This window comes from Pristiophorus japonicus, chromosome 17 (assembly GCF_044704955.1).
Source record: "Pristiophorus japonicus isolate sPriJap1 chromosome 17, sPriJap1.hap1, whole genome shotgun sequence".
NCBI classification, from domain to species: Eukaryota; Metazoa; Chordata; class Chondrichthyes; family Pristiophoridae; genus Pristiophorus; species Pristiophorus japonicus.
Genome location: NC_091993.1, coordinates 27,802,907 through 27,816,044, shown reverse-complemented (window position 1 = coordinate 27,816,044; position 13,138 = coordinate 27,802,907). Strand labels below are relative to the sequence as shown.

The window sequence follows — 13,138 nt, the reverse complement described above, 5'->3', positions numbered from 1 at the left end:
CACCACAGCTTGGCCTGATCCTGTCGTCACCTAAGATTCGCAGAGGCTCGCTTTCCAGCAAGAGTCACTGAATAACATTTGGGAGCAAGAATTAATTTTTCCTTTCTCCAGCCAAGAGGTGCTGAGATGAACCAACTCAGTACAGACTGTAAATTGAATCCCCATGTCTGTGTGGCTTACTGTGTGGATAAAGCCTTTCTGAGTACCCCATTGGGAGACCCTATATTTTCTCTGTTAAATGCGCTATATAAATACAAGTTGTTGTTGTTCAAAGGGTAGTCTTGCTGTTCGCACCCCATTTAAAAAAAAATGAAACTCTTAACAAAGAAATATGTTTTCGGCCTGTTTGTGTGTTTTTCCTCATTTTTGTTTAATGACACTGCTGGACTTAAACAAAAATGTAAAACATCAGTAGAGTAGACAACAAACATTTGAGGGAAGATCCATGTTATTTGCGTAACAGAAATCTCAATTGCTCAGTTGTGGCATGCTGGAAAAGCTGAGTGTTATTTTCTGCATTTGCTTCATATTATCGCGGGCTGTGACATCAGTCGCGTTTTCATGAAGTAAACGATGTCTGCACATTCCATCTTTTCAAACGAAGCTTGAAAGCCATTCCAACCACTTTAGAGAGGCAAAAATGCTCAGTGATTTTTAAAAGGAGTCTTGCTGGTGAGACTTTCTGTATAAACTGGAAGAAACTCCTTTATGTATAATGTGAAGCATTCCCTCTTGCTATTAGTGTGTGTAGTTACAATATTGAGTCTAACCCTCCCCACCCTTTCCAAAATAATACCTCAAGGTTACTGTTAGTCAGTGAGTCTAATGAGGACATTAATCCAATGTTTTTTATTATTTAATTTTTTTGTGAGCAGGTTTTGAAACCTTTTCTGTCTCTTGCTGCCAAAAGTCATAAATTATTCTTATCCATTTGATTTATGGATGTTTAAAGCAACTCTGTTAACTCAAAGCAAATAAATTGTCATTTTTTAAAAACAAGCGCTATTGACTGATAACGAAATGCAATAAGAAAGAAAGAATCCTCCATACTTTGAATTGGATAAAAAGCAATTCATTGTCTTTGAGGGTGGTCCCCATTCATAGCTTAAATTTTTACATTTATATTAACAAAATATGTTTTGGGAAATTGATTTTGTATCATTGCTTTTAAGCAAGGAAAACGGTACTTGATATAATATACAAAATACAAGCAATTTAACAAAATAAAATAACTAAAGTATCCACATTGGGCACCGGCAGTTTCTGCAAATTAACTATTTAGTGGCACCAGTTTCTATAATGTGACACAGTGGGCATGAGTCGGTAATGATTACTTGTGTCACTGGGTGAGTTATGTTGTACAACACGGCACTTACAATGCAGAGATTGCATTAAAATGAAGTGATTCAGCTTTGTATCAACATAAACTGTGTAATGTAACTTGGAAATTAAGTCAGACAGATCACATTCTAGCAAACCACGTGACACGTAAAGGAGATGGCTTCACGATGTTTTGTTTTTGAGCCAGCTGCAATACAAGTGCATCTAGTGTGTTGACATGTCAATTGTCTTTTTAGCTGCATTAAACTGTTTAAAATAAACTTTTATAAATTGTGACATGTTAACAGTTCACTAACATGAAATGTAGCCATTATTTGGATGCTGGTGAGCAAAGCTCTGCACGTATATACAATTCTGCCTATACAGAGAGCCGCCACTTTGCCTGGCCAGAGAGCTGCACTGAGCTAGCAGTATAACTCGGGTCTGCTGGCTCTACTTAAGCAGGACAGTCCCATACAGGCATCTGAAGTATAACAGCGTCATAAATCACTCATGCAGTGCATCAAGTTAAAACTCATAATTGCAGTGCTAATTTCAGTGTTAACCATGCTAAACACACAGGCCTCCAAAATCTGGTAACTCTGACTGTTTACCAAGGGGTACATTGAAAGCTAGCAACCACATGACATTTTCCATCTAATGCAAAGTAGTTTGTTGTTCACTGATAAATTTATGCTGAACTTTATTCCTGTGATTACAGGAAAATCCATCATTTGTGTGGCATTTCCAACTGTTTCTCCTGTAAATATTTAAAAATTCTACTTTAGTAAAAGCCCTTATTTACTCTCAGTATTATATCAAATTGGCAAGGAGCCCATTCTACATGACACCTGATTGTGGTCAAGATTAGATAATTCGCCAGGGCAAACAAGGCTGTTCACTAACATTAATTTTGCATAGCAAATGATACAAGCATGAATTTGTAAAACTGATAATTGAACAAAAATCATAACTTGTTTTCTGTATTTAAAAAAAGTTACTATTGGAGTGCTAGTGCTTTATCTAAATGTACAGCTCAATCATTTTAAATGTACTCCATTAAATTAGATTAAGTATATATGTGCTTTTTGGTGATGTAGGCTTGATGTAATGTATGGTAGTGCAGGTATAAATAGATTTCTTCCCAATGACCTGACACACAAGAATAGTTGTGTTAATTAACACAATGCTAAGATTGTAATATTTGTAATTCACCTTTGCATTTCTTTAAATCTTTTTTTTTGCAATGTCGTACCATTAGCATTGACTTGTTTTCACTGAACAAATTGAGAACAAGTAGTTGGAACTAAATTCAAGGCACTATGCTTTCAACGTTAATTTTTATATAAAATAACTGCAATACCTATTCATAATGAATTCTTCCGATGGCAGTTTGATATGTGTGTTTTTGAGAGGTGGTCATTTTAAATTGACAAGAAAATCGAAAAGTGAGGTGGAAGAGACGCAATTGGTTAGTACGCTAGGGATTTGGCATGCAAGTCAGCCCTGCTAGCTTGAATTGGGTTTAGGATATTCTTGAACCCAGAGTGGATTTGAGTACTGTCGTATGAAACATTTCATTATTATAACCAAATTGGCATTGTCACTTAGCCCGCAGTGATGGTTGTGAGTGGAGGTAGTGTTATACTGGTACTTTAGGGCAGTATCGTCCAATATGTTAGCCATTAGCCACATTTGGAGAATTGGGAATCCAAATATGGCAAATTGCATTTCTGATTAGTAAATAAAAAATAGACACCATAGGTTGGGCACGTGATTGCAATACTCATTCACATTGCGTATGCACATGTACTTTAGCCTATGTTTGTTGGCATAATGGTAAGATGAAAAGCAGAGTATGCCAGTGTTTTTTTGATGGTTGTGAGTGCTTTACTTTACAGAATGGTGGTAGATGTTAAGTAAATATATATTTGCCAGTATTGTGTGCGTATATGTAAGGTGATTGCCAATAAAATTGTGGCTAAAACTGTGCCGCCATATCCACACTTGCGGCTAGTCAATGGTTCTTACTGGACAACAATATTCCGTTCCCTGGCACTGACCTCCTCAACTTGATGAATGCAAGCATTTACATTTTTGGAAGAAAATAAAAAGATGGAAACGGTGGAGATTTGAGGGAACAACTTTTACATACTAGCTCTCAGTAGAATACAAACAGTATTCAATACAAACAGAAGCCATATTATAGTATTTGCATATAGAACAGATACTACCCTGTGCTACAGTGGTTATCATTATTACATGCTGGTTGAAACACCAGCATAATCTGCCACCAGTCTGTACCCAAAGATACGTTTTATCATTGTATGCATACAATGTGTTTGTGAAATTGTAAGTTATTTCCCAGAAATTTCTCAGCATACAAACAATATTTAGCACTTTTCATGTCCTCTTGACGTCCCAAATCACTTCATAGCCAATGAAGTACTTCTGAAGTGTAGTTAGTCATTCTTGTTTTGTAGCAGTATGGTATGCTGTATCTATGGCTATCTTCTGGGATTTATTTAAAATGGCAGTGTTCCTTAATACCGTTTTAGCTGTTGAATCAATAACACTGCAATTCTGCCGCTAACTTCTCCCTTTTTTTCTCCTTGCCTGTCTTGAATGCGCTGATTTGTGCAGGGGTATGGCTTCACGGGCACCGGAAATCCTGTGGTACCTTGTCCAATTCTTGTGTGTGTTTAGATGTGGAGTGTTTGTGATCTGTTTGATTTTTATTGGGGTCCACTTCCAATACAAACCAATCCCAGCCTGAAGCTGTGCATATTGATGTCCACATATACATGCACTTTTAGTCCCTGGACAACAACAAGCAACAAGAAGCCTCTGCAACTTTTTCTTCATAACCAGGGTTGCTGAGGCAAATTCTAGCATCAACTACAAACCCAGCTAAGATCGGTTACAGGTCACAGATCCAACCTCGGATGTTCCTAGTCCATATTGCTTTAAGCCTCTGAGCGGAGATTGTGGGGTAGGAAGGGTGGCGCCGTTGTAAAGGGATATGGAGAAAATGCAGAGGATTTGTCTTAAAAAGACAGCTGCCATGCCTAACAAAACTAGTTTGCAAACCTGATGGGCCAAATGGTCTGCTCCTCTACACAATTGCATGTTCCCTACCTGTCCTCCGATCCAACTGGAGTGAGACAAAATCACTCTGAAACCTTTTCAAAATTGACCTTTTTAAGAAAAAAAATCATTTTAATTACCCTGGGGAGGGATGACAGTAAGTATCTTTGTTTTTAACAAAAGAATTAATAAATCGCACAGAATATTTTGGACGAAGATTGGTCCTTTTAATATCTTAGTACGTTCCAAAGATTTTAATCATCTAAGTTGGCTCTGGCTAAATATAGTACACAAACGCAAAGGTTCTTTGAGTAATAGGGGACAGAGAGTTAATTAAACCTCAAGGCGATAACCGATACAGTACTTTTAATGAACTCAAAAGTTTGCCCCCGTTCCAGAATGAAGCTTGCCTGTCGTTCCTTTACCGTGGCCAATACTAGACTATCAGCGCATGGTCCCTTTAAGGAAACATGCAACATTGCTTTCACAATTTTAAATTAAGTTCTTCAAACACATGACTGTGTCAGGGATTTGTGCCTTCTCGCATCTAATCTGATCGCATTATGATAAGTTACCTCCTAATTACAGCTGAAAGTGGAAGAGTAATTGCTGTTAAAATACGTTCATATTTTAGTAGATGGGGTACAGTGCTGTGGGTACCTTGCGTACTCTGCTACTTTGCCAATAAGGATGCTGAAGCTAGTTATAATGGTACTGCTGCCTCCGCCTGAGATCGTATGCTTTTGATAACTCCCAATAATTACAACCCACTTTTGGTTTTTTTTATTTCAAAATAACAGTAGCAGCCATTACAAAGGTCTTGGTTGAAATATAATCTTTGATTGTGGTCTTGACAAGAGTAAGTAAACCTTGTACAGAAAGGGTTAAAATTCTCTTGGCAACGCAGTGCCACAGTGTAGCAGATGCCTGTAATACATAGCTATGGCCATGGTATTAACAGCAGCTGTTCGACTAGAGGCCATCTACATTAACATTTGGGGGCAGCAATAAACAAAATAACTGTCAAGCCTCTTTTGCAAGTGCCAGCCTTATGTAGATCAAAAGGTTAAAAAAATTGCAAAAATAAACCTGTGTTAAAATTAACTTGGCAGCAACAAGACTCAAAATGATGCATTACAATAAAGCCAGGGATATATGCCAAACATTCAAAATAGTGCAATGGTGCACCATCTTCCAGAGGTGCCAAAACACTGATGAAATCGTGGTCTGCCGTTAATTGCAGTTTTCAGTAACATTGGAAGTAGGGGAATGAGAAGAGTAAAGGTACTTGTGCCTTAGGGGAGGGTCATGAATTAATAATTGCCATGTGCCGGATGAGCCCTGTCATAGGAGCAGAAATGAGGAAGTTGCCTCGCAGAGGGCTATCAATCACTCACTGACCATAACTTCCAGTAATTAGTGTATTTTATGGTCACTTGCTTCAGTGGCTCGGAAGCACATATGCTCCAGTCGTGGCTAAACTTTGCTGAAGTAATATTCCAGAATGATTTATCTGCATGCTGCACTGGGATGTAACCCTATACTGGTTGGAGCTTAGAGCTTAGCTGCATGCGGACGGCAGTAAGTGTTAGTTTAGATACATACAATTTACAGAGGTTGAGACCTCCATTCTATTACACTCAGCTGCAATCTCAGTTTATACAGTTAGGCTACAAGGCAGTATTTTCCTTCCCCTATTCCAAATAAAATGCACAGCAGCACCTGGTAAAATAACAGTCAGTAGATTTATTTTTTAATTACAGTGCAAAAGCATGTTTTTTTGTTGCAGAACCTGCATAGCTAATTCAGTCATAAAGTTATTTTGGTTGCACAAAAGGTATCTCTGAGGTGATTAGGGCATATTTCTTCCTAGCCATGATGAGGTATTAGTGACACCCCTCCCTCTGTGGTTCCAAACATGAAGCAAATGTGTCACTTCATCACTTTGTTACTTGCATTTGTGCTGATTCACAGGGGTGAAGATTCCACAGGTTATCAGCTAATGGCTGTTATACATTAAAAATTGAAGTGTCTCTCTCTCTCTTTCTCTTTCTCTGTCTCTCTCACACACACACACACACACACAGCCCTTTCACGGTTTTGTTCTTAAGCCCTGGACAGTTTCCTCAAATGCAGCTGTGAACTAGAAGATTAAATTAATTTGGAATGCTTTCTTCTCCTTCCACTGTAAATCTTGCACATTTAATAGAAGCGCCACTTCAAGTTGGCTCTGTATTTTCTAGACTGTACCGTGACCTTTTGTTGTCAAGTTATCCTCACAAGCATCTTGTTTTCATTTCAGAGAAACGAAGGCTTTTAAATCCATTTGGATTTTATCACTCTGTAGGAAGATAAGAGAATTGATTTGGGATTAGTAATAAATCACATCCATACTCTGAAGTATTAAATATATGTTGGCTTGACAGAGATTTGAACAGGCAATTTAAATATTATACCATTTGACTGAACTATGTGTGTATATGTAATATATAAATTACCATATTAAAATCTTCAAAAGATATCAATAAGGTGGGGGCATATTCGACATAGATTGACACTACATTGGCATCTCCCTCAGAGGCCATAGATGGAGGGTGTGGAAAATGGAATAATATCACCCTGGTGCAGTCGGGAGTGCTCTTCCGATATTGGAGCTGAGGCACATTGTTGGGATAAAGTTGAGGTTTTTTTAAACTTCACAACTACCTGTGCTGTGCATGACCTGGAAATAATTGATGCTTGCACTCAATGTTTGAAATGGAAAGTGTTCTATTCCCCAGCACTAACATCATTCACCTTAAAAGAGAGCAAATTAAATCTCACCAAAAATAAATTAAGAACAGCCATTTTTAAAAGTTAATTTTGCAATTATTATCTTTCTGAACTAGCTTTCCATCATCTTGTAAAATGTTAATAGTTTTTAATTTCATTTTGATATTGACAATAGATATTGTGCTGTTCTTATCCTTATGTATTTTCTTCTATATTTTGTTCATTTAAAAAATCTATGGTCTGGAAATTGGCCAGTCTTGCGCCCGTTTTTTCAGCGATATTTAGCCATTTTTGGCAGAAAAAGGTGATCAGGTAAATTGGCCGAAGTCTTGCGCCGGCGGTTTTGAAATACCGCTGAAAAACAGACTGCCAGCGTGCAAGATGGACAAAAGCTCGCTTTAAATTGGCCGGTCTGCGCGCCCGTATTCTGGGTGGGAAAAAAAACGCTTGAGAAAAGCCTGCGTTGCAACCCCAGAAACAGCGGTAAGTATGAAGAACTGCAAAAAAGGTAAGTTAAAGTTTTTACTTTTAAATTCTTTGTCAGTGATTCGCTAGATAAGTGTCTTAAGAATGCAAGAAATAGGAGCAGGGGTACGCTATTTGGCCCCTCGAGCTTGCTCTACCATTCAATAAGATCATGGCTGATCTGATTATGGACTCGGCTCCACTTCCCTGCCCACTCCCCATAACCCTTTACTCCCTTATTGCGCAAAAATCTGTCTCATCTCCGCCTTAAATATTTTCAATGACCCAGCCTCCACAGCTGTCTGGGGCAGATAATTCCATAGATTTACAACCCTCAGAGAAGAAATTCCTCCTCGTCTCCATCTTAAATGGGCGGCCCCTTATTCTGAGACTAAATCCCCAGTTTTAGTTTCCCCTATGAATGGAAATATCCTCTCTGCATCCACCTTGTCGAGTCCCCTCATAATCTTATGTTTCGATAAGATTACCTCTCATTCTTCTGAACTCCAATGTGTATAGGCCCAACCTAGCTTCATAAGTCAACCTTCTCATCTCCGGAATCAACCTAGTGAACCTTCTCTGAACAGCCTCCAATGCAAAGTATATCCTTTCTTAAATGCAGAGACCAAAACTGTACTCAGTACTCCAGGTGTGGCCTCACCAATATCCTGTGCAGTTGTAGCAGGACTTCTCTGCTTTTATACTCTATCCCCCTTGCAATAAAGGCCAGCATTCCATTTGCCTTCCTGATCACTTGCTGTACCTGCATATTAACTTTTTCTGTTTCATGCACAAGGACCCCCAGGTCCCTCTGTACTGCAGCACTTTGCAATTTTTCTCCAATTAAATTATAATTTGCTTTTCTATTTTTTCTAGCAAAGTGGATAACCTCACATTTTGTGAAATGTGTGTGAATGTTTTGTGATTTTTTTTTGTTTTTGCAATTTTTTTTTTGTGTTTCTCCCCCTTTCCCCCCCCCCCCCCCCCCTCCAGGGCCTGTCTTTTGGTTGTAATCGGCCTCGGACTAAAGTTGGCGAGGACTGCGTTCTCCGCCGCAAATCCTCGTGCAACGACAATTTTTACCGCTGGGCGCATTCTTTTGCCAATTTTAGGCCTTTAAAAAATGGCGGTGTGATTAGCGGTATTTTTGGCGAAAAATGCCGAAAAAATACCGCTATCACCAAAAGACCAATTTCTAGCCCGTATAATAAACATCAGGTTGTATTGCAAAGCCTGACATCATACAAGCCAACTGTAGTTTTATGTAATGATCTCTTATGGCATTGTTCATCATCTGGAACACTGGTGGGATGTTTAGCTGTTAACCTGGGCTGTGCCTTTAAGGCCACTGTCCTATATAAGTTGATGAGGTCAATTAAAGAGCAGTTGTAAATTGCAAACTCCAGGTTAATAACTGGCTTTATTTCTCTCTCTTTTATAGAATGTTTTACATCTGTAACAACGGGTGAGGTCTAGAGTGTGATAGATGCAAGACTTTTATTTACACTCACAACCAATTAATTATTTTTAAAGTGTAGTCACTGCTGTTTTGTAGGCAAATACAGTAAATAATTTACGCAAATCAAGGTCCCACAAACCATAATGAGATAAGGTGAACTATTTTTGGTGGTGTGGGTTGAGGGATAAATGCTGGGCAGGTCACTGGGAGATGATCTCTGCTCTTCTTCAAAAAGTGCTACCTGAGAAAGCAGACAAGACCTTGGTTTAACATCTCATTCAAAAGGCAGCATCTCCGATGGTATTCCACTGAAGTGTCAGTTTACTATGTGCTCAAATCCTGGAATGGGGCTCGAACCTTCTAACGTAGAAGTGAGAGTGCTACCAAACTGATCCAAGGTTGACACTGTGTCTCCTGAACTCCATTGGAAAGTATTTTCTATGCCTTCCTCAACTCCGTTAGAAGATGCTCAGGTAAATTACAGGTCACATTGTTTTTTTTTAAGTGTAGCACAGAGATATGCATGGGAATTTGTTAGACATAAATGCATGCGAGACATTACACTTTTATTTTAATAAATCGCCCTCTCGTGGCATTGCACATGGAGAATCAAGAGTAAGTGTGGTCTTCAGCTGAATCAGGGGTTGGACATCGGGATAATTACTCATGGGCATGCGGAAGTATATGTGCCCATTTTAAAGTCGCACATTCTGTCCTTATTGTATATTACCATAATTAATTTCTTTGTCCATATTTACAATGAAAACTGCTTGTGAACTTGCCAAGCTGTATTTGCACCCTCCCGTCAGTGGTGGTGCTGCAATGCCTCTGCTAGTTGGAGGATATAGTTACAGTGCGACAGTTCAACATCGGCAATTTCCATTATAAATCTAGACATAGGAATTTATAATGGTACAAGTTGATGGGCAGTGCACACCGACACAAGATTTTTTATATATAGATGTTTGTGATTCAACCATATAAAATGTAACCAGTTTTGAAGCGAGCTCAAAAGCCCACAGCACCCTATTTTTAGCTCAGTATTTGAAAAGGGACAAGATGGAGGTCAAAGCACCTTTCCCTATGAGAGAGAAGTTATTAGGGTGAATAAACCTCTCGTGTATTTCCTCCTAGCTGATACAACAGAAGTAGTAACAGAGACCGGGGATTAATTTATGTGCCCATGCAGCATAGGTGAATCTAATGAGGTAGGGCAAAGACATTGTGGAAAAAAAAATGTTTGCTGTTGACTGGCTGATGCACATGACCAGAAGGAAATAAAGGCTTGTATAACATTTTATCGGGCTTTTAGAAACTCCCAATGCACCCTGAATATAATGAATTACTTTGAATGTGTACCTACGGCTGTTTTATAGGCAAGCACAGCTGTTCTGATCACAGCAAAATCGCACAACCAACAATGAGCTAAATGACCAGTTGATTTATTTTTGCTGCCGAGTGACTGAGGGAGGAATATTGGCCAGGACACTCTGAAAACTACCTTTGTTAAATAGTGATCTATCTGAGTAAGCACATAAGCCCCCTCCCCATTATCTCCCCACCGACGTATACGTACTATAACAGTAGTATTGGATTGGTGAGCGAATAGCATTTTCAGTTTGTACTCTAGAAGTGTGAAAAGCACTCTGCATTACAATTATCGACTTTGCCTGTCTGAATACGGATTATGTCTTGAGAACCGTTTCAGCTATATAATAATAGGGTATAATTGTGATTACAAGTCTCATCATGGAAGCAGTTTTGGATAATGATTAAGAGTAAAGCACAATATTAAAGCACACTGGCTTCCTCGATAGCTCATTTTAAAAGATATGGTGGAACTGAGCTACGCAGGCCCGGTTCGATTTGCAGTAGCACTGCGTGAGCTGGTCACTGCCTCGGTGGCAGTGAGAGTGCTCCAGTTGGTCAAGCACCCAAGGATGGGGATGGGAAAATCAATCTTGGGTCCCACTCGCGATTGCTGTCCAATTTACCTTCTGCTGAAAAGTGCCGATGTGCATGAGTTGGGTGAGGAAAGAATCATGTTTGGTTGTTGGGCCTTGGTTTTTTTTCTTCCAACTATTGAATAGCCTGTCAGCACTCACTCTCTGGGCTTGCATATGAAGAATGGCCATTTGGGTAAAATACTCGAGGTTATCCAGTGCCTGTACAACTTTACCCTGGCAGGAGTAAGTATCTTCAGGAGAGGGAGAAGGGGATAGAATTGGCAAAAATGTTGGCTTAAGTGTAATTCTCCACCTGCCTCTATTGCATGCTGATAACTATATACACTGGATAACCTAATAATTCTATTTATGACTATATGTGCACTTGCGCAGAGCAGGAGAATGAACAAATAATTTGCGATTTCAGAGATACCTCTTTATACTGGATGTCTGACTTCAAAAGTTACAAAAAAAATGTATATGCATTTTCTGACTTGATCGTCCAGTGATAATGTATTGGTTTGAATTTCCAGAATTGCTAAATAGTAATGACCAAGAGCACACATTAGTGTACTAAATTGTTTAATCTTAACATGGGGTGCTCTCAGCCACAACATACAAAACTCCACTTGTTTCTTATTACTTATACAGTAATGATCTTAAAAGCATTCAGCAACGAAGTATTTTATTTTCCTGAAGTGATTCTTACATTATCCCATAATGCACTCTAGTTAGCTATTCACATTCCAGGAAATGGTCTGTGGCATCAGATGCTTTAATGATATTGTAGGAAGCTTCTTTTACCCACTTTCACTGAAATAGATAAAACTTGCACCATTCCTCTGTAGCACTGGAAAAAAAATGTATTCATGTGTCTGCGAAATCTGTGATTTGGACTCAGAAGCGGAACGGTGGTTGATAATTTTCATCAGGGCCGCATCCTTCTGGAGATACAGCCTCTTTCAACCCCTGGTGATACTGAAACAGGGAAAATTAAGAAGGACATTAGAGCTTCATTAAATCTGAAGCACATTTAGTACAGTGAAATATCTGCAGGCTATTTCTTAGAAGATTACACACTATGCTCTGTGTTCCCTTTTCTTTTAAAATAGCTCAGTGTAGGAATTTATACATGATTAAAATAAAATCCAATATTAGACCTGTGTTTAAATGACCTTTTTTTAAAAAAAAACTTTTGCATTTAGAAGTGTTTTTAAAGATAATATTGTGAAGTGTTAATTTGACTTGGTTTTTTTTTAATGGTAGAACTCAAGCTCTTGTCTTAGTGAGACTATGCCCCACATGCAGATCCATAACTAGACAAATATTATTTCCTTTTGCAGCTTGCTCTTGGGAGGTTTCCATATCCTCAGGTAAGATTGTTCATTACTGGCTTTTGCCACCATGACATTCATCCCTATGTATGAAGGTGCAAGGGAGCAATCTTGAAAGTTTGTGCCACATACAAATAAAGCTGCAGTGTTAAATTGAAATATGCTATCTTTCTAGTGCTTTGGAAACCATTTTATCCCTGTATTTCTCTCCTCCCCAGCTCCCCCTTTCCCCCCCCCCCCCCCCCCCCCCCCCTCCCCGGCCGTGGTCTGTATAGACTGAACAGCCTCGGGCTTGTCTGATTTAAACGTGTTGTCGGCCTACACTCTTTGAGCATCCATTAACTTGTTATTATTATGCAAATAAGAATTGTATTACACATACAAATATATGCATGGTTAGATTATGCGTATGTGTCACAAACATGGTTATTGAATAATCAGCTCGGATTTGCTGCTCTTGCTGATATTTTCTCTTCTGTTCCCTCTTCCCCCAAAGTTTAAAAAAATTATGCCAGTGACTTGTGTCTGTTTTTGAAGGATTTCCAGATGACAGTTGCATGTTACACAGCTTCTAAGCTGGTTGATGCAAGTCTGCATATTAACCAAGTGTATGATTGATTGAATATTACATGTATGATTTGCTGGATCTACTGGTGCAAATATAAGAAATTTTGCTTCCCTTTCCAAAAAAAAGAGGAAGGAGGAAAAAAATGACTGACTTCTCTTAGGCTGTGAAACCAGGCCGGGTTAATAAA

At 38.8% G+C, this 13,138-nt stretch overlaps 1 protein-coding gene across 8 annotated transcripts in view; it reads left to right on the top strand.

Moving 5' to 3' along the window:
* map2k5 (mitogen-activated protein kinase kinase 5) overlaps positions 1 to 13,138 on the top strand; it is a 246,290-nt gene that overhangs the window by 169,627 nt on the left and 63,525 nt on the right. For all 8 annotated transcript variants that reach the window (XM_070858527.1, XM_070858526.1, XM_070858525.1 and 5 more), the window contains one exon: positions 12,393 to 12,422. In XM_070858527.1, coding sequence (XP_070714628.1) covers positions 12,393 to 12,422 — 30 coding nt within the window. The remainder of the gene's footprint in view (positions 1 to 12,392; positions 12,423 to 13,138) is intronic.